Consider the following 24,794-nt stretch of genomic DNA (forward strand, 5'->3'; position numbering starts at 1 on the left):
TCCCTGACAATGCGTTAATGATGTTTAGCTTGCTTTGTTAGTCCCCATTGAATGGGTAATTTTATTGATTTTTGTTTTTCTGATTTTTACATCTTGTATGCTGCTTTGAGCACTAGTCATGGGGAACAGGGTATACATATTTCAGAGAAAACTATTTTGAGAAGCTTCACATTCTTGGACACCGTTCTGGCATAATTTTAAATATTTGTGTAAGTGAAATAAAAATTGGTCTTAGAGATGTTACGTTCTTTGAAAACAAATTATTGAATGTACCATAAAGTCAACGGTGATCAATGTTCTAATTTGAAAGAAAAGACTAAAGTGAGAGAAAGCGTTCTTGTTTTGAAAATCAAAGAGCGTTCTCTAAGAACAGCAACTTTTTCATATTTCTGAAGGGAAACTTTAGAGGCTTTAATCAGTCCGAATAATTAGACAAACGTGGCTCATTAGTGTATTTCCCAGCAGAAACAGAATTTTCAGATCAGTCTTCTTAGAACTTTAGTACAATCTGCTGAGGGTATTTGCATTTTGTATGCATGAAATCCACCCCCCACTTTTTTGGTTTCCAACAGTCAAAACAAATTAAGACTTGTCATTAGGAATTTTCGTGCAAAAGTTACAGAACAGATCCATCAGTGTACACTAGGTCATGCCTACATGGATGTTCTGAATGCACATCCAACTTTGTAGCTCACACTCTACTTTGCCCATAGCTTACTCTACAGATGGAGTAATTTCAAGCTCAGGTGTATGTATGCACTGGCTCTGCCCTCTGGGAATGGGTGGTATCCAGCTAAGCCCCACTGAGAGTTCTTGCATTGCAGGGGGTTGGATGAGATGACCCTTGGGGTCCCTCCCAACTCTACAATCTAGGCCCAACTGAAATTAATGAATTGCTGGGTCTCCTCTGAGTGGGACTAGCATTGGATACAACCCATTGTTACTTGGAAAACTGAAAGGCAGACAGAATTGCTCTGAGATTTTTTTTTGTATTGCTTTGTAACGCTTTCATGTTGTTGTGCACTGCCCTGATGTTTTGCAAGAGGGCGGTACATAAATATTTTAATAAAAGTAAGTATTCTTACTTTATATATATATTTAGAGCATTTAGGCCCCTTGCTTCAGCCCAAATGGCTCCCAGAGTGCCTTACATACAATCAATTAAAACGAGACAGTACGTGCCTGCAGGTTTACAATCTTAAAACACACACACACACACACACACACACACACGAAAAGGAACGGAGGGAAGAGGAAGAAAATAAAACTCAGGCACCAATAAATGTTTACTTTTTTGTCTTCTGTCAAGCATTCTTGAATACCCACGTCCCTGTTTTTATTCCTAAACCTGTTTTCTCAGTTGAATCCAACGATACCCTGTATGGTGGAGATACCAAATTCCTGGCAGAAACCAACAAGCTGTGTGAAACCTTGATAGCCCAGATCCTGGAGCATCTCAAGAGCCTTGGGAAGGATGAGGTTGGTGCAAACTAGTTTCTTCTTCTGGGACACACATCTAGCCTAGCTTTCCCCAGCCTGGTGCCCCTGCAGATTTTGTGGGACTACAATACCCATCATCAATGCTTGCTGGAGCAAATTAGAGCTGTAGACCAAAACACCTGGAGGACACCAGCTTGGGGGAACTTGGTTTACATAACAAATATTTGCACAAACACTTTCCGTAGTTTGCTTCCAGCGTTGTGTTGGGCCTGAAATCTGCTCCTAAGCTGCTGGCCACTGATAAAGCCTTGAACTGTGCCTCAGTTTTACTCTCCTTCCTTTCCTTTTGAACATATCTTGCTTACACCATTATTATGGTCACACCATTTCCTGCTGAGGTTTGGTCTCATGGTGTCAGGTTTCCCTCTGCAGGGGTGGAGGGCCCATTAAGCTGGTATGGCCTTGCAGACTGGATTCCTGAACCCTCTGGGAGATTTTGTGGTGGACAGAGCTCTTGATTCTGCTGAGGTCTTAGTCTTGCTGAAAATCAGTGAGTTTTGGTGGGCTATCCACACAATCACTCCAGTGCCTTCTCCAGCCTGGAGGAGCCCATGTTGTTCCTTGGTATTCTAGGGAGCTGCAGACTATAACACAGGCTGGACGATGGCCAGAGTATGAGTGGCGCAAAAGGCAAGGACGACTGCTTAGGTTTCTGTGATGACATTGACGCTGCTGTTGTTGTCACCAGTCTGGTTGAAGTGTCCAGTGTACCATCTGGTCTAGGTCTGTGGGACGAGGGTCAGCTTTTGAGGCTTGAGTACGTGGACAAGGTGTTTGCAGTAAGTCAACTGGCCATGAGTCAACCAGCCATGTATTCCTTTGGCCCTGACTCATCCTGGCTAATTTGAGCAGGCTGAGGAGAGGGTGGGTGAGTCCTGGGTATAGAAAATGCATCCTTGTATGGGAGTGTGATGCTTGCCAACCTTAAAAGAGGTGACAGTCTGTCGGTTCCTGGGGAAAAACCCCACCCCACCCAGGATCCCAAGATAAGTGACAAATAACCCCTTTAGGGGTGAGGTGCTCAAGAGGGTGGTAGCAACTCTCCAGGCACTCTTGGAGAAAGATTATCTAGGCCAAATCCACTTTGGTTTTAGGCTTGGCTTTGGAACAGAATCAGCTTTGGGTGCCCTTATGAATGGCATTTAGTGTGAAAGAGGCAGGCCTATGGTGGTGGTGCATCTTTGTTAAATCTCCTTGAGCTCTCACCGGCTCCTGATACCATTGACCATGGCATCCTTCTGAAAGTTACCATCTGGTCCCCAGTATGGTTTGACATGTCTATGATGCTGTTGGGAAGAGTTCATTTGAGGTATAGGTACACTGATTATTCCCAGCTCTGAATCAGAAGTGGCTGTGCCAGTGCCTGGAAGCAATGGTGGGCTGGATGAGATCCAACAAGCTTATTATACTGTATTAGATCCCAACAAGATGCAGGCTCCGTAGGTGGGTGGCTTTCAGGCCTGTTCTGGATGGGATCTAGTTTGCAGCCTGCAATTTTAACTGCTTTTGTCACTAGAAGCTGAGGTGTCTACAGGGGCGAAAAGTGTCTTTTATCAGTTTTGGCTTTTGTGCCAGCTTTGGCCGTTCCTAGACAGAGCATTAGCCTGGCCACAGTGATCTGTTCATTGGCAACATTGAGACAGGACTACTGCAATGCACCCTATGAGCTCATAAAGCAATATCAGTGCTGTATAAGAACATCTCTCGTTGCCCACTCATTGGGAGTGTGGAGAGAGCATTTGCTTGACTTCAGCAGGGCTAATGTTACTGTAGAATGAGGTAGCTGTAGATGCATGATGTCCAACTGCAGCAACATCTTCTTGGGAGAGCCTTTCCCTATGTTACATTCAGCATAAACTCTTTTCTTGCTGGGTTGTATGCGTGCACGCATGAGCGAGTAGTCCTGGTAGCAGCGTTTAGGCAGCATTTTAATTTCTTTCCCCTGCTTGCTTCAGCAGTAATTCACACCGGGCAACAGTTAAGGCTGGGTGAATTGAGAGAGGGCTCTGGTGAAGTATAAAATGCATTAATTAATGTGGCAGGTCAGCCACAATGGCTCAGCAGCTTCCAACTATTCTTCAGCTGATTTGATTCCTTGGGGCGATGGCTGGCAGCTCTGCCTCTAAAAAGGGGGAGGGGAGGGCAAGCGGCTCTTGTTCTTCCCAAGTTGAACAGAAAGTGCCTCCTGACAAAAGGGGATGATCAAAAGAGCATCCAGCCCACTACACAGGGGTAATACTGGCATTGCTGTGGAACACCTCTAGGGTTTGGCAGCTGCCCTAGAGAATCCCTGATGTGGTGCTTTTATGAAGCATCTTCAGGGCAAACATATATGAGTATATGAAACTCCTTTCTATTGAGGTTAGATCATTGGCTTATCGAGCTCAGCATTGTCTTACTGTGGCTCTCTGTGTGTCTGGATGAGATCTCTTCCAGCTTTCCTACTTGAGATTCTTTGGAATGGGACTGAACTAGGGACAGTCTGCATGTGCAAGTCAGTGTTTATGTGACACTGCCTTTGTTTTTGCTGTTTTGTAATGTGTTCTAACAAGGGACGCAGGTGGCGCTGTGGGTAAAAGCCTCAGCGCCTAGGGCTTGCCGATCGAAAGGTCGGCAGTTCGAATCCCTGCAGCGGGGTGCGCTCCCGCCGTTCGGTCCCAGCGCCTGCCAACCTAGCAGTTCGAAAGCACCCCCGGGTGCAAGTAGATAAATAGGGACCGCTTACTAGTGGGAAGGTAAACGGCGTTTCCGTGTGCGGCTCTGGCTCGCCAGAGCAGCGATGTCACGCTGGCCACGTGACCCGGAAGTGTCTCCGGACAGCGCTGGCCCCCGGCCTCTTGAGTGAGATGGGCGCACAACCCTAGAGTCTGTCAAGACTGGCCCGTACGGGCAGGGGTACCTTTACCTTTACCTTAATGTGTTCTAACAGTGTTGCGTGCAATACTGCAGAATGACACTGTTGTTTCCAAGAGGGTTTAAAAATTTAAAGTAGGCAGAAGACGTGAAGGGAGGGGCTGATAAGGGAACAAAAGGGGTTTCTCAGCCGTAGGTTAACGTGCCTGCCAGTCAAGTGCTTTCATTGCAGCTTCAGCCTAAGGGAAATGCAATTCCCTTTAGAAACAAAAGATGACATATGGATGATAAAAATAAAAAATAGTATTATCTCCATCATTACATCTGTTGATCTCAAAACAAGGCAAAAGGCTTGACATTTGTTGGTTAAAAATAATCAAACAAGAAAAAGCCTTGTGCCAATTTTAATACTGATTTATTACAGCACAAACATTTGTGGACTAGAGTCCACTTCATCAGATGCATGATCTGGCATTGTCAGTAGGTAGATATGAATCAATAGATGCAGGCTAAAAAAACTAAAAATGGGCCCAAATGACAGTGAAATGCAAAATCTGCACCCTAACATTCCACCAGTTGATTCTCTCTTCCCTGCAACCCTGTGTATGATCTTGCAAGCTACATGTCTGTCTGCTAAAAGAATTCTGTGTTTTAAAATGTTGTAGACTTTAAAGCGGCAGAGCCAGCTGGCCCTCAACCTCTTCAATAGCATCTTGGCTCACGGAGACCTGAGAAACAACAAACTCAACCAGCTCGCTGTTAACTTGTGGAACCTGGCTCAGAGGCACGGCTACGCAGACACAAAAATCACGGTAAGGCAGATTTTGAGGCTGGGCAGGGGGTGACCTTTGTATTCGAACAACAGAGTTTTGCGGCATCTTAAAAGACTTAACAGATTTATTGTAGCATCAATATTTATGGGCTGGAATCCACTTCATCAGATGCAAGAAGTTGGCAGCTATAAAATAAATAGCTACAGAGAGGGAAAATGGGACCAAATGGCAATGAAGGGAAAGGGTCAGCTTGCCTTGTTTTGTTTCCATCTGTAGAAGACTTGGTTTAGCAGAATTGTCTCTTTCCACATTGTCTAATAATTTAAACTCTTCAAATTAGGATATCCAAGCTTCCCTGTTTTAATCGGAATAATGGTTCATGCCTGACTCCGCTGGATCCTGAAACCCAGTTTGTCACCCTACTTAAAAGCAGAGCTGCATAGCAAGAAGACGGCTCATGTCAACCTTTCACTCACTTTCCCCATAAAACTGGAACTCAGGGTCACCCAGTGAACTTGACTGGCAGAAGATTTGAAACAGACATAGGAGAAGATGCACAACACATAATTAGTCATGTGATTCATTGTCAAAAGATGTGTTGATGCTCACAGACCTGGATGTCTTGATAGGGTAACAAAATATACCCCTCAGTCACTACTAGTCATGGCTGCTATATGAAATATCCATTTTCAGAGGGCTATTGACTTCAAGCCTTGCTTGTTGCCTTTGAGGATGCACCTGGTTGGTCATAGGATGATGGACTAGATGGACCTTAATTCAGAAAATCATTGCTAAATAACTTTTGCATGGCTTGATTTTCTTTTGCAACTTCTTCTTTCCTTCCCCCAAAGTCAGACTCACCACTGAGTACGCAACCAAAAGAATAGCTGGGCTGTTCCATTTCACTCAATGCTCATCAGGAAAACATAGGGAGAATGCTGCTAGCTGCATTTACCCAGAATAAAGTAATTTCGTTGTCCCCGAGAGGGGGCAATGACAATAAAGATATTATTATTATTATTATTATTATTATTATTATTATTATTATTATTATTATTATTATTATTATAAGCCGTGCTGTTCACTAGGAAGTGAAGCTGCCTACGTTAGACCTGGAAAATGGGTATTTTTGTGGCATTGTAAACCCAGGTCTGTGTGTTCCATGCACTTTTAAGTGCCCCAAATTACTTTTTACAAAATCGAAGCTGTGCTCCCAAGGTAACTCAGATTGACCAATGGCCCATAGCCCAGTGGCAGAGCTTATGCATTTTTCATGGCCAATGTTCCAGGTTCAACGCTGCTACTTCCAGTTAATGGGCCTTGGTTTCAGCAAGAGAGACAGACAGAGACCCCCTTCTGCAATTGGGGCCAGTAAGCTGCTGTAGGTCAGAGCAGACTCAAGTCATTATGAGGCAGCTTCTTTCTCTGTGATTTACATAATAGACACACCTTAAGCAAGCTTTCACAATTGCCTGCCCTTTGATTTTGGTTGTGCTCAGGGGTCAGGATGCTCTGCAGGGCATTTCAGCCCTGCTCCCAACTAACGCTGGGCGATATATCATATATCTTGCCCAGGACCAGTATGGGAGGGGAGACTGCGATGACAGCTTCACTCAGCATCACTGCTCTTGAGTCCCTCTGCCACCCAGCATGCTGAGGAAGAAATAGTCAGGAGCTGGAGGCAGAGGGACTCAAGTGGTGGCGGATTCACCAGCGATATACCACTGGTGAAACCGCAATTGCACTCTGCCCCTGGATTGGCAACTGCCACCAGTTCGCAGGAGCCAGTGACAGGATTAAAGTGCTTCTCCTAGCCCAGTTGCAAGAGCCCTGACCCTGCTGCTGCTTGCATGAGAGGGATTGGGCCTGCTCAGCTGGGAAGAGTAAAGCCTGCCCTTCCCAGCTGAGAGAGCCAGGACCCCGTTCATGCTTGTACTTGGAGTAGGAGCAGGATCGGGTCTACAGCCGTGCTTGGCTACCGCCTGCCTGCCTTCATCTGGGAAGGTGTGCTGTGCTTTTCCTCCCAGAAAGAGGGAGCCCACCTTCCTAGTGCAAGGCAACCAGGCAGTATAGGGGCTCTTCGGTGCTGCTTTGCACCCTGGATCTTGTGGACTTCACCCAGGAGGGTGGGCTGCATCTTTCCTCCTGGGGTGAACAACCCCAAGAGGAAAGAGGCAGTGCACCCGCACGGGCGAAGGCTTAAGGCAGTCAAATGCACAAAGCCCAACAGGCTCTGTGCGCTTGGCTACTGATCTGTCTTTGGGAAGTGGGGGGCGAAAGGGGAAGGTAGCTTGCTTGCCCCCCACACCAGTGGGGCAGCCTGGCCAAGGAGCCCCAAGGTCCTTGCTGCTCGAGCACAAGTGGCAGGGACACCAGAGCTGCCTCTGCTGGGGGCAGGAGCTTTCTGCCCCCAGCAGCCTGGCCAAGGAGCCCCATGTCCCCTGGTGGCCACACGTGAGTGCAAGGGGACTCAGGGCTCACTCAGCTGGGGGCAGGAGCCTTTACACCAGGCATAGGCAAACTCAGCCCTCTAGATGTTTTGGGACTACAACCCCCATCATCCCTGACCACTGGCCCTGTTAGCGAGGGATGATGGGAGTTGTAGTCCCAAAACATCTGGAGGGCTGAGTTTGCCTATGCCTGCTTTACACACATCCCCAGATGAGCAGCAGGCTGGGACCAGCTGTATTGGCTACAGGCCGCAAGGTGCTGAGGTAAAAGCACCTCAGCTTCCATGATGAGAACTGCAGCAGTTTCACCCATCACCTTGCCAGCTGGTGCCAATGCAGCTTTTTACAACATCACAGTTTATCACCAAACTCTGGTGTTTGGAAGCCTCTGCCACCTTATTGGTTTTTGAGGACTTCCACAGATGTTGCTTAGGGCACTGTCAAATTTCCATATTGTTCAGTGGTTTCAAACCCATCCTGAAGCAGATACACATTCCCTGTAGAGAGAGGACTTGATTTTCATTGTTTATCCCCCCCCCCCCCCCTTCTTTCCATCTTAGGTCAAAACCTTGGAATACATCAAGAAGCAAAGCAAACACCCTGAGCTGAGCCATTTTACCGATCTGGCTGCGCGACTTCCTCTGCAGTCAAGGACCTGACAAATCATAGCCTCCTGAACTTGGATGTACTGGAGGGTCTTTCTCTAAGGTCTATAAACCCCCCAGGCTGCATCTTAGGCTATTATCGGAGTTCAATATCTTTTCTTTCATTTTGTAGAGTCCCTTGGTGCGTGACAGATTTATTTGGTCAGAGACAGAAGGAAAATGTGTCCTGACAGTGCCATCATTTTTGAAATGAGGTTTTGTTTCCCCACTGCACAGCCACTAACCATTAAAAGGTGATTTAAATGCTAACTGGGGGTCGGTGAAACAGTATCTTACAATTTCAGACTGGAAATAACTTTTCTATCCAAATCTGATGGGGCTGTAAAGAAAAGAGGAGAGATAACTTGTGCTAGCAATGTTTGAGCAATGTCTTTTGAGTGCTGCAGCCTTTGAAAGATGGGCTTGTTACTCAGCATTCATCTTGAATATACCTCTCAGAACACCTTGCTGTTGGGCCTTTTTTTTTATTTTAAAGCATCATGTAAATGGAGAGATTCTTGAGCGTTTGTGGTAGACCTTGAGAAATACTTGGAAGCAAATGTGTCCGGGAAGCTTTGGTGGCTAAGCTCAAAATGCATCGCTGTATTTAAGAAAAGATCTAATCATGGATACATCACATTTGTATTCATTCCCATTACCGAACTTTGCAAGCAGCGCTTAGCCTGCTATTTTGTAATCATTAGGCACACTTATTATTATGCTGCATAACCCAGCCTTCATTTGCCTTTTGATTGTAAGCCCATGTGAGCAGCTTGAGCTTTTTATAAAAAAATTCTTTAAATTACTAGTTAACACATCCCTTTGAGAATGGGCGAGCAGCGTATCAAAATGGATGGGGTGTACCTTTTTTCAGTTCAGCACCAGCAATGTACATGATGCCTTAGAGAGGCAAAAATGGAAATGTCCCTGCCTGCAAAGAGCTTGCTTTTCCAAATAGACAATTTGAGGAAACACAGGAAAGATGAATGTGGACAGATGTGATCATATAAGGTACACTGAAAGCCATGCAGAGAAGGTGAGCTTTGCGGAGGGACCTGAGAAGGAAAAGAGGCAATGCTCATATAAAGACCACATCTCTGTTTGAGAAAGTTTCACATCCAGAGCCAGAAAGGGAGCATAATTGTTTATTTTGAGGTTTTTGATCCAGCCCTTGAACTGAACGATTCTCTAGGTGCTTTAGCACAAGTTGTTGTGATACAAAAGCTCATAAGACGAGCCTGTGGGATTAAGCCAAAGGCTCATTTAGTCCAGCCTCCTGTTCTCACAGTGGCCAACCAGATGCCAATGGGAACCCCCAATCAGGACATCGCTCTCCCCAGCAACCAGTATTCTGAGGCATACAGGCTCCAGCAGTGGAGGTAGAACGTAGCCATGGCTCGGCAGCCTTTAATTCTCTGGCTCATGGCACAAACCAGTGTGTACCTCCCTTTGGTTTCATAGTTCAAGAACACCTGGAGGTTGCAGCAGAGTTGTCCTTTCTGGCATTGAGGGAGGAAGCAAGCTCCCTGCAGCTGCTCTTGACTTGCTGTGATGTTCTTCCCAGAAGTCAAAGGCTCCAGCCTCCCAGTGACCCTTAGTCGCCCTGACCATTGGCAGAGGCCAGTGTGCCTCCCTTTGGCAATGCTGTACCAGGGAATCTGGCTGCTAACATCAGGCCTGTATTAAACAGCAAGTGGCCTTTGTGTAGCTGAGGGTGCAGCAACTGGGGTAGCAGAGGTGACAGTGAGAAGCCAGGGCCAAAACAGGGTGGAGTAATATTGTGAAGAGCAAGGGTAAGGGGCACAATTCCTAGAATATCCCTGCAATGTCCTTAAGGATAACTCTGCTGGCCAGACCTTCCATTTTCAAGAAAAAAAGTTGGGATTTGGTGGTCCTGTATGGTAAGAGGTTTCTGCTACAATAAAGCACTGTGAACAGTGCCCTTTGGTGACATCACTGCCATGAGGTCACTGCATGGTATTGCATGTCCTTGCAGGAGCAAACATATTTGTTGCTGGTGTTGCATTGGAAATCTCAGCCATAGAGGTTTGCTCGTACTTCTGTTTAAACAAATGGAATCCCACCCATGCTCAGTGGAACATGGAGAGAAACATAATGAAAGACAAGTTGTTTAAGCTGTCTGTCTGCAAGCTTTGCTTATACAATGAGTCGTGTAGGAAGGAGCACCATGCATCTGAGGACAGAAGAAAATGAGGCAGAGAGAACAAGGATGCTGGAAACTAGGAATGAGTTCAAAAACTGGACAAATCAAAGTCAGCTGCTGTTAAGGGAGTGGTTGCTTGGGGCTTAGTAAGTGCATCGTGTATAAAAGGGAGGGGGGTGATGAGACTTGCTGAGCCATTTTGCCAAGCAGAATTCTACTGCCTTAATAATAGCAGCCACCAAGGAAGCTGTGGGCAGAAAGCTGAGGGGAAGCTATTATGCTTGCAGAACAAGCAAACATCTTTTGGGCAGAATGCAATTTGGATGCATCACCATTGCCATGTGAGGACATAATAGACTGCAGTAGGTGGAGGGGAAGGGATGGGTGTGATCTGGCATATCTGCAGATGAACCAACTCACAAGTCAGTTGGGCAAACCCAATGCAGAATGTTTTATGCAAACAAATAACGTGGGACTTCATTCTTAGTCATTCTTAACGTGGGACTTCATTCTTAGTCATTCCAACAAATATTGTTCTCCCCCTGGCCCCTCCCCCAGAAGAAACACTGTTAAGGAAACCAAACATGATTTAGGAAAGCCTCCCTTATAGTTCAGCCTTCAAATTTTATAGATCTTGATGCAAATTTATCAATGTGCACCTGCTTCTGAATGGGAGGCTGAAATCCAAGGCCGATGCCTCTGTGGTGCTTCCAAGCTAACGCCTTCTCAAATTCAGTCTGTAGCTTCTGCTGCAGGTTCTGCTCTTTGCTCTTGTCCAGAGCCATGTTCAGCTTGGAGGCATGTGCTGGAGGACCTTGGACTGGCACAGAACCCTTCTTAAATCCACCCATCAGCCGGAGGAACTTGGTTTTTTGCTCTGAATTTTCAAAGGTCGCTGTGGTCCACTGGCCAAAATGGACATCCTGAAATGCAAGGCACAAGTGTGGATTAGTGCCCCAAAGGACCTAAATCAAGTTTATTAGCCAACCAAATGCAGGTTATAGCCAAAGAAGGAAAACAGGAGAACAGTGTGATGCAGGGGTACATGTTCAGTGCTCCAACTCAACCACTAAGATTGTCTGATGGTGGTTCCTCACATCCCTGAGGTTCAGTCAGCCTTTACTAGGGACCAAGCCCTTAGTGTGGCAGGCCCTGCCCTGTGGAACTCCCTGCCACCAGAGGATTGGGAATCTCCCCTGCCTCCTTTCAGATGTTTCCTGCAAACTCTTAATACAGACAGGCCTCTGAAATGTTTATTTTTCTATTCTCTTCCCACTTATTTTTATTGATCTTATTGCAATTTTGTATGGTGTCTACCATTTTGCTGTGTTCTTATGAAATGTAGAGTCTATAAATATTAAATATGTACCGGGCACTGCACTGTCTTTTCATGCTAGAAGATGGCACATGGCTTGTGGCCTTAGCATGACAGCAAAGGCTGCATCTCAGGAAGCATACCTTCTGCAAGGATTATCTATATAAATATACCAATGCAAATAAGTGAGGAAGGTGCAGGAGGCAGAGAGGCACAGGCCAGAACTAGTAACAGCTTAGTGCAGGTATGAGGAACATTTGGCCCTCCAGATTGCTGCCGAACAACAATTCCCAACAGCCCCAGCCAGTACAAACAATGGCCAGGGATGGTGGGTGTTGTAGTTCTGCAGTATCTGGAGGGTCAGAAGTTCCCCACGCCTGGCTCAGTGGTAGAGTATGTGCTTTGTAGACAGAGGTTCCCAGACTCAGTTTCTTTAAAAGGGTCAGGAAGCAGGAGATGGGGAAGACACCCTTTTCTGAGACCTGAAGAGCCACGGCCAGTCAGAATAGCTAATACTAGGCTAGCTGGACAATAAGGCAGCTTCCTATGCATCTATTTAGTTATGAATCACTTCCCTTAAAACAGCCCAAAGCCACTTAACAGTAAAAACATCAAGGCAATAAAAGCGTCGTGTTAAAACAATTTCAAGTCCAACACAAATAAAGATTGGGATTACAATCTCCCTTTAAGTGGCTTGTTTGGAAGAGGAAATGGGTGCCAAAAAAGACAAGCGAGACAGTGCCTATCTGATATGTAAAGAGAGGGAGTTGTAAAGCGTAGGTGCCATGCTAAAGGCCTGATTCTTACAATGTACGATATCCAGATAAGGTGGTATCTGGAGGAGGGCCTCACCTGCAGAGCGCAGTGCTCTGTTGGGTATATAAGAGGGAGAGATGATTCAAGAGAATAAATTTTCTCCTTGTTTTGCCCTTCCTTTCCACCCCCCTCCCCACATTTACGCACACATGCATTGCCTCTCCCTCTCCCTCTCCCCCTCCCCAATCCCTCCCCCTGCTTCCTCTCACCATCAGTAGGTGACAGCAACAGCAGTCAAAACAAAAGAGGCAGTGACAGCCCTCCAGGCATACCCAGGGAACCAACAGAAAGACACGAGTCCTACGGGAGATGTTCTCTGAACCACTGCCTTCTGATTTTTCATTTCCTACCATGCCCAACTCTTCTTTCCAATTGTCTAGACTTCCTCCATTCTCAGCTTCTGCACCCAGACATGTCAGCTTGCAAACAATTAATACTACTTAGCGGTGGTGGTGGTGAGATTCGTGCAGGCGTAATAACAGCTTTTCCAAACCCTGCAATTTTGGAGGTTAACTCTGAGCAGCTCTCCAACATGTCTTTATTTTCCCCTACCCTTTTTAGCTGGCTTTTTGTGAAGCTTGCCACTGGGCTCTGTCACTGCTGTTCTTCCAGGTGCTAATGCATTCTGATAGGCCGTCACCAAGGGATTGGGATTCCCTGCATAAATGTCAGCTGGAGGACAACTCTACAGCCATCTAGACATTTGCACATTTAAAGCACAACTGGGCATTTACAAAAAAAAAAAAAAAAAAAAACTGTCTAGCTTCCTTCACCTGAAATACCCTACAACTCTTTTAGAGGTTGCCAGCATCCACCTGGCATTACAGTTTTAGCGACAAGCTGAAACATTTGCAGAGGAGGACGCCCACGATGGAAACCAAGCCTTATGAGAAATAGTTGAAGGAGCTGGGTATGTTTAGCCTGAAGAGAAGACTTGAGAGGAAACAGACACCTTCAAATATCTGAAAGGGTGCCAAATGAAGATGGAGCAAGCTTGCTTTCTGCTGCTCTAGACCAGGCTTCCTCAAACTCTGCCCTCCAGATGTTTTGAGACTACAGTTCCCATCATCCCTGACCACTGGTCCTGCTAGCTAGGGATCATGGGAGTTGTAGGCCAAAAACATCTGGAGGGCCGAGTTTGAGGAAGCCTGCTCTAGACGGTAGAATCTATACCAATGGCTTCAGATTACAAGAAAGAAGATTCCAACTAAACAGAATTGTAGAGTTTGAAGGCACCTCAAGGGTCATATAGTCCAATCCCCTGCAATGCAACAATCTTTTGCCCAATGTGGCGCTCAAACCCACAATCCTGAGATGAATAGTCTCATGCTCTACCGACTGAGCTATCCTAGCAGTCGCTAGGAATAACTTTCTGATGGTAAGACCTATTTGATGGGGATATGGGCTATCTTGGAAGGTGCTGGACTCTCCTTCACTGGAGGCTTATAAACAGATGTTGAATGGCCAGGAGTTCTTTAGCTGTGATTCCTGCACTGCTGAGGGTTGAACTACTAGACAGCCCTTGGGGGTTCCTTCCACCTCTACAATTCTATGATACTATAACTGAATAGGACTAGCCAGAATAGTCTACCATCCAGGCAGTGACCAGAAGCAGACCAGCTTACTTTCAGCACATACCTTTAGACCAGTGCTCCCCAACCTTGGGCCTCCAGCTGTTTTTGGACTACAATTCCCATCATCCTTGACCACTGGTCTTGCTAGCGAGAGATGATGGGAGTTGTAGTCCAAAAACAGCTGGAGGCCCAAGGTTGGGGAACACTGCTTTAGACTATGTACTTCACTGTTGGAGGCACTACGCCTCTGAATATCAGTTATTAGGAATCACAAACAGGGAGAGTGCAGTTAAGCTCCTGCTTGCATGGTTCCAATAAGCATCTGGATGCTGCCCATTGTGAGAGCAGGATGCTGGATCAGATGGGCCACTGGCCTGATCCAAAAGAGGCTCTTATGCTTTTACACAGAAGTGATAATTCAGAGAGGAAATCTGTCATGTGTGAAGTGGCCCTTTGAGACAGCTGGACTTCTAATGTGAGCAGATGCCAATCGATACCCAAGATGGCCTATTCACCTAAAGTACAGAAACCTTTTAACACCCCTCTTGGCGATTTAAGACTCAATTTCCCCATCTAAGTCAGCAAACACAGAGAACCTCAATCATGCCATTACTCCAGCTCCCAAGATAGCCTAGCTCATTTCCGCCAGGGATTTGGGGACCACATTCTTCAAAGGGGGCAACTGCCTCCTGCAGTTAAGAGTATTAGATGGTGCAGTCCACTAAATGCAGGGAAAAGGTAGGCTTCCTCAGATTCTCTACCTCTGACTGGTCATCTTTTGCAGTCATGGAGAAAAGAAACATGGCAGTGCTAATCAGAGCGTGACAGCTATGTCCAAGGGCTAGTGTTATTTATATTCCACAGCAAATAGAAACAAACAAACACACAAAAATTCTACAGCAAATATATCACAACTAATTCCATTAAGGGACTATCGGAGCAAAAATGCTATTTTTCAGGATTAACAACTGGAATCACAGTTTTCTGGAGGTCAGAGTGCTCTGCTTTCAGCATCTCTAAAGACTGGACTCATTTGTTCTACAGCATGACCTCAAGTTTCCAATCAGATGAGAGATTGGCGTGCCAAACCACAGACATGACTAGCAGCGCAAGCCAACCACAGGGGAGGGCTGCTTTGTCCTTGCTACCTGGGCTCTTGCAGAGCTTGTGCTTACCGATTCTCCCTCTTCCTTGACAGTCTTCATTTTGCCAGATTCCCTGTCAATCTCTTCTTGGAGAGCCTGCCGTCTCAACTGGCATGGAAAAATGGGGGAAAAGATGTGCATGAGGGCAAAAAAATATTGTTTGGTTGTAAAACTGGTTAGAAACATCAAGAAGTTGAGGGGAGAAGTGTCAAAAATGTTACTTGAAGGAAAGAAAAGGCACAATTTCAACCCTTTTACGCATACAAGGATTTGCGAAGGCAAAAAGCATCTGCAAGACAAGCAGTTCTCAAATACACAGAAATGCACAGAAAGAATGTTTTGCAGACTGGGAGGCTGCATTTACTTGGCTCTGAGAACACTGCAGGTAGTGGATGACCTCAAACTGTGTACATGGAAAAGAGTGGCAATGAAGGAGGGATGATAAAACACCCATGGAAACAATCAGACATTTTGAACCCTTTTGGCACTATCCAGTTGCCCTCTCCAGCCAGCTACTCCAGTTTCAAAATTCCCTTGCATCAGAGATGGGCAACCTTCCCAGTGCCTCCTGGATGCATTTCCAGAGTGCCCGAAATACCACTCTCCTGTTCTAAAGTAGGTGCCTGTAGCCATAAAAAAAGAGTGCAAGTAAGCTTGACAAAACAAAGGGGGCTTATCAGGAAGACCAGGAAAGAAGAAGAGCAGGTGGAGGTGGGGAGAGGACAAATCTGAAAGCCTCAGGACTTCTAAGCTCCTCTCATTCACAAAGGACCAACACATTTGAATCCAGCACTTGGGGAGTAAGGCTGGCTTTGCACATCTGATGCTGTGCCCAGAATTACAGAACCACCACAGAGCAAGAATAGGTGGCCAAAGCAGCAGAACTGCAGGTGGTGCCTGAAGCTGAGTCCTTCCATGGTTAGAGTTGTGAAACACAATTATCTGCTAGGTAACAGACCCCCTTCTCAATTTACAGAGGATCCTCAATTTACAGAGGATCATTCAATCTTATCCTAAAACCGCCACTTCTCTCACACTGGAGTTGCCCAAACAACACCTTGGTTCAGATGACCGATTAAACTACAGTTTATGGGTTATACGTGACTGGTGGGAACAAGCTGTGTCAACTCTGAGGCTGCATGCTCTCGCTTCCCACTCTTCCATCTTTGTACGAGAAGTGGAAGAGGGGACTGTGTGAGCCCAAAACTCATCACAGTTTGTCTTAACTACGGTTGATCAATCAGTGACTGTTTTGTATCTGAAATGCTTTAAACACAGATGTTCTTGTGGGAAATGTGGTATATAAATCAAGTGATAATGACTAGGAGCATAATCCACAACCTACATAAGTCTGAGCCACATAGTCACTAACTGGGAAGCAGCACATAAAAGTCTGGCATAGCCCAAGATGGGCATCCTGAGAGGGCAGGACATGCAGGTGAGATCCTGCTTCACCACGTCCCTGTGAGCCAAACACTGGACATTATCCAAATCAGCCTAATATGTGCCACAATAAGACTCCAAAAGAGCCACAAAAGAATAAGGTTGTACCTTGTCTATTTGTATTTCGTCACAGTTTCCTTTCTTAAACGCCACCACTTTTATTTCTTCATCCCCTTCCTGAAAAACAAGAGTACACATTTTGAGTATCACTGGGAAAACCCGCTCATGTTTAAGTGTGATATGGTTAGGATTCCACATTACTCCCAAAAAATGGTATAAAAATGGAAGATTAAAGGAATAGCACTGAGTGGCTGTTGGAGCCCTGCCATCTTTTCATGACGTTACTGGTAGCCATGGCCAAGATGAGATCAGACCCAAAGCTCACCTAGCCCAACATTCTGTTCCCCCAGTGGCCAAAAAGATGGAGACGGGAAGTCCACAAACAGGAGTACAAAAAACACCCTCACACTTGTGATCTCCAGCAACTGGTGTCTGAATGCATACCACCTCTGATATTGGAAGCAAGAAAGCTATCATATGGCTATTAGTCACCAATAGTCTTATTCTTCACAAATTTCTCTGATCCCCCTTTAAGGCAGTCCAAATTGGTGGGTATCACCACATTATTTTGGTAGTAGAGAAAGAACAGATAACTGAAAGGAGAGGTCATAACCGCCCCAAAGAACCTGTGTGGCGTAGTGCTTGGAACATCAGACTAGGACCTGAAAGACAGGGGTTCAAATCCCCACTCAAACATGAAATCCCCACTTCTTACATTCCTCCATGGTAAGAACTGTGTATTTATTTCTACTCTCTGCTTCCAAGTGTATCGATCCTATCCTCTTATCCCAAAAGTTTTTGGTGAGGAGCTTTATGACAAAAGGTTTTCAAAAATTTAAAGACACAATGTTGACTGGGTCACCCCTACTTACATGCTTACTGACATTCTCAAAGAATGCTAAAAGTTTCAAGTCCTCATTCAGCCATGAATTTTGGGTGAGCTACACTTTTCCAGCCCAACCCAACCTACCTAGAGGTCCCGGGCCCTAAGGAAGTTAAATTAGCCTCAACCAGAGCCTCAACACTGGTGGAACGCTCTGTCTCATGAGACCAGGACCCTGCAGGATTGGATTTCTTTCCACAGGGCCTGTAAGACAGAGTTGTTCCGCCTGGCCTTTGGCTTAGAATCAATTTGATTCCCTCCCCCTCTTTCTTTTTTCCTTTCTCCTCCTGTGAAGAGGCTGCATCTTAATGTTTTAATGTAGCATTTTAATCTTGTTTTTAAATTGTATTTTAATCAACTTGTTTTTATTATTGGTTGTTAGTCACCCTGAGCCTGGTATTGGCTGGGGAGGGCAGGGTATAAATAAAATTTATTATTATTATTATCCCATCGGGCACTCGTGATGCTAAAATGGGGGCAGGGGAGGGCAAGGGAGAGGGAAGCAGAATCACACATGACACTCTGACCTTACTGGAGGACAGGTGGGATAAAAACAAACTGCATAAGAAATGGCAAATAGCAAGTTCTATTTAGAAGCTACCTTTGCTTCTTGTTTAATCTTTGCTTTCTTGAAACTGGGCTCTTCTTCACAGTCTTTGGAGTCTGTGTTCTCCCGGTCCTTCTTCTTTTTCTTCTTGATGTGCTGCCTGCTGTCATTTTCAGATCTGCCATCTTCCGAGCTCACTACATGGTCTTGTGCCTTTTTGGATTTGGGGGCATTCTTAGTCCTCTTTGTTGCTGACCAGCTCTCTTTTGTAGCCACATCTCCATCATTTTCCAAGAGAGCTGGATGATCGCTTGCAACTTTGGTTTGGGTTTTCCTCTTCTTCATTTTCTTCTTCTTCTTCACTTTGTTGTCTTGTTCAGAGTTTGAGATCAGACCTGTTTTCTCCTTGCCATTGCTTGGCTTTGTTTTAGATTTTTGTTTTGGTTGGCTTTCAATAGAAACACAAGACTGATTTTCCTGGTTATCCTCTGATGTCAGAAGAGGTTGCTTTCTTTTCTTTTTCTTCCTCTTCTTCTTCTTCTTCATTCCTTTGCTCTCTTCTTCTGATACATTGGGTGTGCCCTCTAGATGCTGTTGAAAACCAAGAGCTCTCCTCTTGCAACCAAATTCTTCTTCTAACTGGTGTACAGTGTTGGCAATACCTTTTTCTTTTAAACAGCAAACTTTTTTCCCCTTTACAATATCCTTGTCACCTGCAGCATTTTGGACAAGAGTCTGAAACGTTGTCTCCTGGGAAATGGTTTTTTGTTTTTTGGAGATGTGTTTTACAGGCTCATGCTCATCTTCTCCACTAAGTTGTATTACACAGTGAGCAGGTTTGTGTTTTTTCTTTTTCTTCTTTTTCTTTGCAGGAAATCCATCACCAACTCCATCAGTGTCTGGAATATCCCTTTTGCGTTTCTTACTAATGAAAAAAGGGGCTTCCTGCTGTTCTATTGGCAGCTCTTTACTAGAAATCTCACCATCACCATCTTGATTACAAGAAAATCTTTGTGTTCCTTTTCTCTTGAGCTTCTTAGGCATTTCATCAGTTTCTTTTAATAATTCTGAATCTGAACTGCTTTCTATAACAATAGGAAGGTTTGTACAACCTTTGCTCTTCAATTTGGAAGCATTTTTCTTCATTGAATCTATCTGATCTGAACCCTCTCCATTTACCAAGCGCTTCTTTTTCTTTGCCTTGACTTTGGCTTGTAAATCATGATAGCCATTTTCTTCTATTATAGCAACTGCCTGGTTTCTAACCATAGCGTTAACTTTATTATTTATCTGCACAGATCTATCAGTTTTGTTCCTTGCATCCTTTATGACTATTCTGAAAAACAAAAAGCAGACACCCATTTACCAAGTAGTAACTTACCACAGTGGTATCATTATAGTTTAGCAAGATGTGAACAAGCTTAGCCTCCCTCCAGGTTTGTGTGTTCCTCTCTCCCTTCTCCCATGAGAAGAATAATGCTTTTTTGCTGAAACACATTAGGCTACTAATAATTTATCAGCAACTTGAGACACAATCTCTCTTTTTGGCAGCTATTTCCATGCTTGACACATTTTCTGCTGCAGGGGAAGCAGATGATCTCTACACTCTTAAATAAGTTAAATAAGTAGCACTGTCCTTCATTGCAAGCAATTCCAGTGACATTCTTTGTTACAGCGGGCTGTGGGCATGCCGCCAAATTAGAGAGCTTTATATGGGAATTATGCTATTTCATGAAGGATAAGGTGGTCAATGGCAACTAGTCATGATTTCTGTATGTACTATATGCAGAATCAGAGGCAACAGGCCTCTAAATGACCATTTCTGAGGTGACAACAACAGGAGTGTTTTTACTCTCATGTCCTGCTTGCCATAGGCATCCAAATGGCTGCTGTAAATATAAGATGCCTTCCAACCCTACAATTTTATGATAGTTGGGCACTTGGACTGATCCAGCATGGCTCCTCTTGTGCTCTTATATTTAACAGTGCAAAAGGAGTCAGACAGGAAGGTATAGTGTTAAAGGCACATATTCACGAACACTTCATACATATTGGGTCTCTTTCGCTCCATCTTATGACACATCTCCATGTGGACAAACAATATGCATTCCCACCCTTATTTATTAGGTAAGATTTCTTCCTTTTCCTTCACCACAAGGTGACTTACAGCAATAAATTGTCAAAACAAAAAAAATTCCTTCCAGTAGCACCTTAAAGACCAACTAAGTTAGTTCTTGGTATGAGCTTTCGTGTGCATGCACACTTCTTCAGATACACCAGATGTATCTGAAGAAGTGTGCATGCACACGAAAGCTCATACCAAGAACTAACTTAGTTGGTCTTTAAGGTGCTACTGGAAGGAATTTTTTTTGTTTTGACTATTGCAGACCAACACGGCTACCTATCTGTAACAGCAATACATTGTGTAATTATAAATCAAATAAAACAGTTACGACCCTATGCAAGTATAAAGATAATCGAAAACAGTTCCACACAGAAAACAATTAAAAACAACTTTGTATCAAAAAACCCCAAACAAACAAACACAGGTAAAAATAGTTCAGATGCAGGCTAGAATAAGGACCTCAATTTAAGAGGCTTGTTGGATGGTCAACAAGACAATAGATGCCAAAAAGACAGCAGAAGCAGCACCTGCCTTGTAGTTAATGGCAGAGAGTTCAAAAGGGGGGATGCCACCATGCTAAAGGCCCTGTGGGACGGACCTCCTGTAAAGATGGTACCTGCATGAGGCCCTCTTCTGAAGAGCACAGTGACTAGCTGGGCATTTTAGGGGGGGTGACAATCTTTTAGGTATCCTGGTCTCAAACCAGGAGCGGCAACAGAAGAACAAGTCTTTTCTTTTAAAGTATTTTTTATTAAAGATTTCTTGGTTTACAAAAGTATGTGCAATGTCTCTTTTTTCAAGTTACATTTTCTACAGGTCAGTTTCATTTGCTGAGACGTTAGTGTTACATTAGGAAGAAAAAGGGGGGAAGAGGTGGAGGGGGCAGAACAAATCTTTTCTGTAGTGGCTCCCTGTTTGTGGAACACTCCCCCCCCCCCCCGAGGCTTATTTATTTTCATACAATTTATGCACTGCTTGTTCGTTCTTTTTAAAGCTGTTTACAAAAAGACAAAACAAAATCGAAAAGCAAATAAATCACGACCATGCTTTTAAAACCATACTTTGTTGCATCTCTTTAGGCGTGCAGAATTGAGTCAGTAGCTCATATGCTTCTGGCTTGCACTCTTTATAAAAAGATTTGAGGTTATTACCCCTCTATTATTGTCTATGCTGGGTCGCCCAACCACTGCTACTGTCCCCTTTCTTTTAGCAGATCAAGATGATCAGGTGACAGCAAAAACTGCAAGGTTTTCAGCGGGGGCAATTAGAATAAGGTCTATTATTTGATTATTGATGTAACACCCCCCCCCCCAAAAAAATGTATTTTCTATAGTTAAGTTTTCACCTCTCTCGTCAGTATGTTTTATTTTATTGCTATGGCTAGTGGCTGATGCAAAATAGATTCTTCTGATTCTGATCGGGCGAAAATGTTTCTCTTCTCCCAGGCCTTTGGCTACTTACTTAAACCACCTGTGGCTTATCAAAAAAAATATGTGTGTGTGTTGTTATTTTATTACGTTACGTATTCCTGCGTTGTTGCTTTTTCTGCCGCCTTGAGACCCTCGGATGAAGGGCGGTATAAAAAAATAATAAAACGAAATGACAAGGACACCAGGACTCTCCCGATCTTGCTGGACTCCCAGCTCCTCCCACGGCAGCCTCGGCCATGAGCCACGCGGCCTGGGAGTCAGGAGAGCCGGGAGGCCGGCAGCATCTGGAAGGCCGCAGTTGTCGTCGTCCCCCACCGCTGCTTGGGGGTCACGGGCCTCCCAGCCCTACGGAAGCCAAAGCCTCCCCTCACCCCACAGAAACCGACCCCTTCCTCTAGCCTTCTCCCCCCGCCACTCACCTGTCCTGAGGAAGGGAAGCGGGGCCCGTTGGCCTGCCTGCCTCCTCCTCCTACGACCCCAGCTCCTTCCCTCCCCTACCTGCGCGCCGCTTCTTCGAAAGCAGCGAAAACACCTCGCCTCGCTCGGTCTGACCCGGAAAGAAAAACAGGCGCCGCGGCCTAGCGGGGAAACCGCCGCCGGGCGCCCGCGGCTTTGAGGTTGCTTAGCAACCGCTCCCCCTTCCTCCTCCTGCCGCGGCTGCTATGGAGGAACTCCCGGCCCCCAACCTCTGGGATCAAATCTGCGCAGGTGGGAGACCCTCCCCCCCCCCCGCGTTGCCCCCCTTTTGCCCGCATCTTCGGCAAATGCCTGGGTGCAAATTGGGGGCGTGATCTATCCAGACCTTCCCTAGGAGCAGGGCCGGATTTAGGTTTGATGAGGCCCTAATATACTGAAGGTAAAGGGGCCCTTTATATGTCCAGCTGAGCTGTCCTTTCTCAACAACAAATTGTTGAATATATGCGATATGGTCATTTATGGACCTAATAGGTCCATACACAACACAAATCACTGTTGCTGTATGTAGGTTTTATTTGTTTTGTTTTTTATATTTTGGAAATCTACATCCAGTTTTTCCCCCTTTAAATTTTTTTGGGGCCCCCAAGAGAGTGGGGCCCTAAGCTATAGCTTTTTTAGCTTATACGGAAATCCGGCACTGCCGAGGAGCAACGAAAACCTGACACTTTCACACACACCCTTTTCTTTTCTTTCTCCCCCTCCCCAGAATTTGAAGCAATGCAGCCTCCCCATCCTGACACGTTGGACCAGAAGAGGGAGGTTGCGCCTGAAGCTAAGCAGGAGCCTGTAGTTACTTCCCAGGTAAAGACAATTGCTGTGTGAAGAAGCACTTTTTGTTTGTTATGCATCCTGTATCTTTCGACATTCAGCTTCATTTGGATGTCCATGCGTCCTGGTGTTAGGAGAAAGTAAGAAACTCCCCCCCTCTACCCACTTTCTCCTTGCCATGTCTAATTTTCTAAACTTCTATCATGTCACCTCTGGTTCGCTTTTCCCCTCAACTGAAATGTCCCCAATTCTGTATGGATTCAGTTCCTCTCCCTTGGTGTCGATCCTCCAGCTTCAAAGGCACTGTATCACCGAATAGAGGCTGCAGCGGAACAAAAGATGGGGATTGGCGGCTGCCCTCATGTCCTGCGTCTGGGCTCCCTGTAGGAAATGAGAGGCTAAACTAGACATAGACTGTCCGTTTGATGTGTCCCAGTTCTTCTTATCTTCCTGAATATTCCTTATTTTGCAGATTTCATTGCAGGGACAAATCCCAGGTATTCGTCTAATACTAAGTAGCAGGTACTGTTTTGCACAGCCCTGTTCTCCACTTCACCTGGCAACATCCTCTTTACAATGGAAATCTGCATGGATTTCATCCTCTGAGCAAATCCTTCTTGATCAAAAGGATGAAGGAAGCGGGGTGGGGTGGGGAAACAAGGTTGAAGGATGGTAATCCAGACTTGATGTTTCCATTTGTTCATATCATTTGAATCTCTGCCATGAATGCAGGTAGAGACTGGAGATCTCTGCAGAATCATGCCTTCCCCCCAGTAATCCAGAGATGTATACAGTGGTACCTCGGGTTACAGACGCTTCAGGTTACAGATGCTTTAGGTTACAGACTCTGCTAACCTAGAAATAGTACCTCGGGTTAAGAACTTTGCTTCAGGATGAGAACAGAAATCGTGCTCCAGCGGCAGCGGGAGACCCTGTTAGCTAAAGTGGTACCTCAGGTTAAGAACAGACCTCCAGAATGAATTAAGTTCTTAACCTGAGATACCACTGTAATTTGTTATGGGTGCTGATAGTTGTTAGGAAACCCCTATTCCCCTTGCAGAGTTACAATTCCAAAATTGGTTTTAACAATCAGTCCTTCTTCTCAGGGAACTCTTGAAATTGAAGTTATGTAAAGCAAATAGGGATCTCCTATTGGCAGGGGGGACCCTGTTGTTGTTGCTGTCTCCAGCTACTGCCCAATTGGCATAGACCCCATGACATGGCCTTCTTGGTGGTGGTTCCCTTTTTCTTTTCTTTTTCCTTTTTTTGGAATGTGCTTCCTGGTGAGATGCATCTGCCTCCCTCATTGACTTTCAAGAGAAAATTTAAAACATTTTTAGGTATTTCAGTTGGTTAGAGCATGGTGGTAATAACACCAAGGTTGCAGATTTGAACCCCATATGAGACACCTGCATATTCCTGCAGGGGGTTGGTCTAGATGATCCTCAGAGCCCCTTCCAACTCTGCAGTTCTACGCTTCCTGTTTGTCCAGGCATTTGATGGCTATGAGATATTGGACATTACAGCCATGAAATGTATACTACTGTTTTAAAATGTGTTTAGATGCTCTAAAAGTTTTAGATGGTTTTCAATTGTTTTTGAATGATTTAAACGTGTTTTATTCTATATTAAATTGTACTGCTTTAACATTTATGTTTGCTACCCTAGGCTCTTCTAGAAAAGGGGTGTGATACAAATTTAAGAAATGAATACGTGGGGATTTATTTGGATCTGGATCTTCTGTCCATTTATAACATTCTGTTCACTGAACTTCACTAGCTCCAGGCTATGCTTTGAGTCTGGGTTCCTTTTTGGGATCAGCTTGTT

At 45.1% G+C, this 24,794-nt stretch overlaps 3 protein-coding genes across 7 annotated transcripts in view; 2 read left to right on the plus strand and 1 right to left on the minus strand.

The window, feature by feature from the left end:
• VPS35L (VPS35 endosomal protein sorting factor like) overlaps positions 1-8,683 on the plus strand; it is a 90,438-nt gene extending 81,755 nt beyond the window's left edge. For both annotated transcript variants that reach the window (XM_028707140.2, XM_077918518.1), the window contains exons 29-31: positions 1,361-1,479; positions 5,019-5,165; positions 8,137-8,683. In XM_028707140.2, the coding sequence (XP_028562973.2) occupies positions 1,361-1,479; positions 5,019-5,165; positions 8,137-8,235 (365 nt within the window). In that variant the 3' untranslated portion in view covers positions 8,236-8,683. The remainder of the gene's footprint in view (positions 1-1,360; positions 1,480-5,018; positions 5,166-8,136) is intronic.
• A 666-nt stretch (positions 8,684-9,349) lies between these two features.
• KNOP1 (lysine rich nucleolar protein 1) lies at positions 9,350-22,325 on the minus strand. 2 transcript variants are annotated; one of them, XM_028707142.2, is made up of 5 exons: positions 22,221-22,325; positions 18,222-19,503; positions 16,786-16,854; positions 15,265-15,342; positions 9,350-11,307 (listed from the first exon to the last, which is right to left on the minus strand). In XM_028707142.2, the coding sequence occupies exons 2-5, from the start codon at positions 19,434-19,436 to the stop codon at positions 10,996-10,998; spliced, it is 1,674 nt and encodes a 557-aa protein (XP_028562975.2). In that variant the 5' UTR covers positions 19,437-19,503; positions 22,221-22,325; the 3' UTR covers positions 9,350-10,995. The 2 variants fall into 2 exon arrangements, with proteins under 2 accessions (XP_028562975.2, XP_028562974.2); XM_028707141.2 differs by having other exon boundaries at positions 22,142-22,268.
• IQCK (IQ motif containing K) overlaps positions 22,295-24,794 on the plus strand; it is a 31,650-nt gene continuing 29,150 nt past the window's right edge. For 2 of the 3 annotated variants that reach the window (XM_028707145.2, XM_077918520.1), the window contains exons 1-2: positions 22,295-22,430; positions 22,906-23,000. In XM_028707145.2, coding sequence (XP_028562978.2) covers positions 22,385-22,430; positions 22,906-23,000 — 141 coding nt within the window. In that variant the 5' untranslated portion in view covers positions 22,295-22,384. The other variant, XM_028707146.2, reaches the window with a different exon arrangement.

This window comes from Podarcis muralis, chromosome 14 (genome assembly GCF_964188315.1).
Source record: "Podarcis muralis chromosome 14, rPodMur119.hap1.1, whole genome shotgun sequence".
Taxonomy (NCBI): domain Eukaryota; kingdom Metazoa; phylum Chordata; class Lepidosauria; order Squamata; family Lacertidae; genus Podarcis; species Podarcis muralis.

What these genes read in the sequence shown, in the direction of transcription:
- KNOP1 (XM_028707142.2), bottom strand. Translation starts at nt 19,436, where the DNA reads ATGGTTAGAAACCAGGCAGTTGCTATAATAGAAGAAAATGGCTATCAT. An exon ending in ACGAAATACAAATAGACAAG is followed by an intron (nt 15,343 to 16,785) that starts GTACAACCTTAT and finishes TTTCCATGCCAG; the next exon opens with TTGAGACGGCAGGCTCTCCA. An exon ending in TCAAGGAAGAGGGAGAATCG is followed by an intron (nt 11,308 to 15,264) that starts GTAAGCACAAGC and finishes CTTGCATTTCAG; the next exon opens with GATGTCCATTTTGGCCAGTG.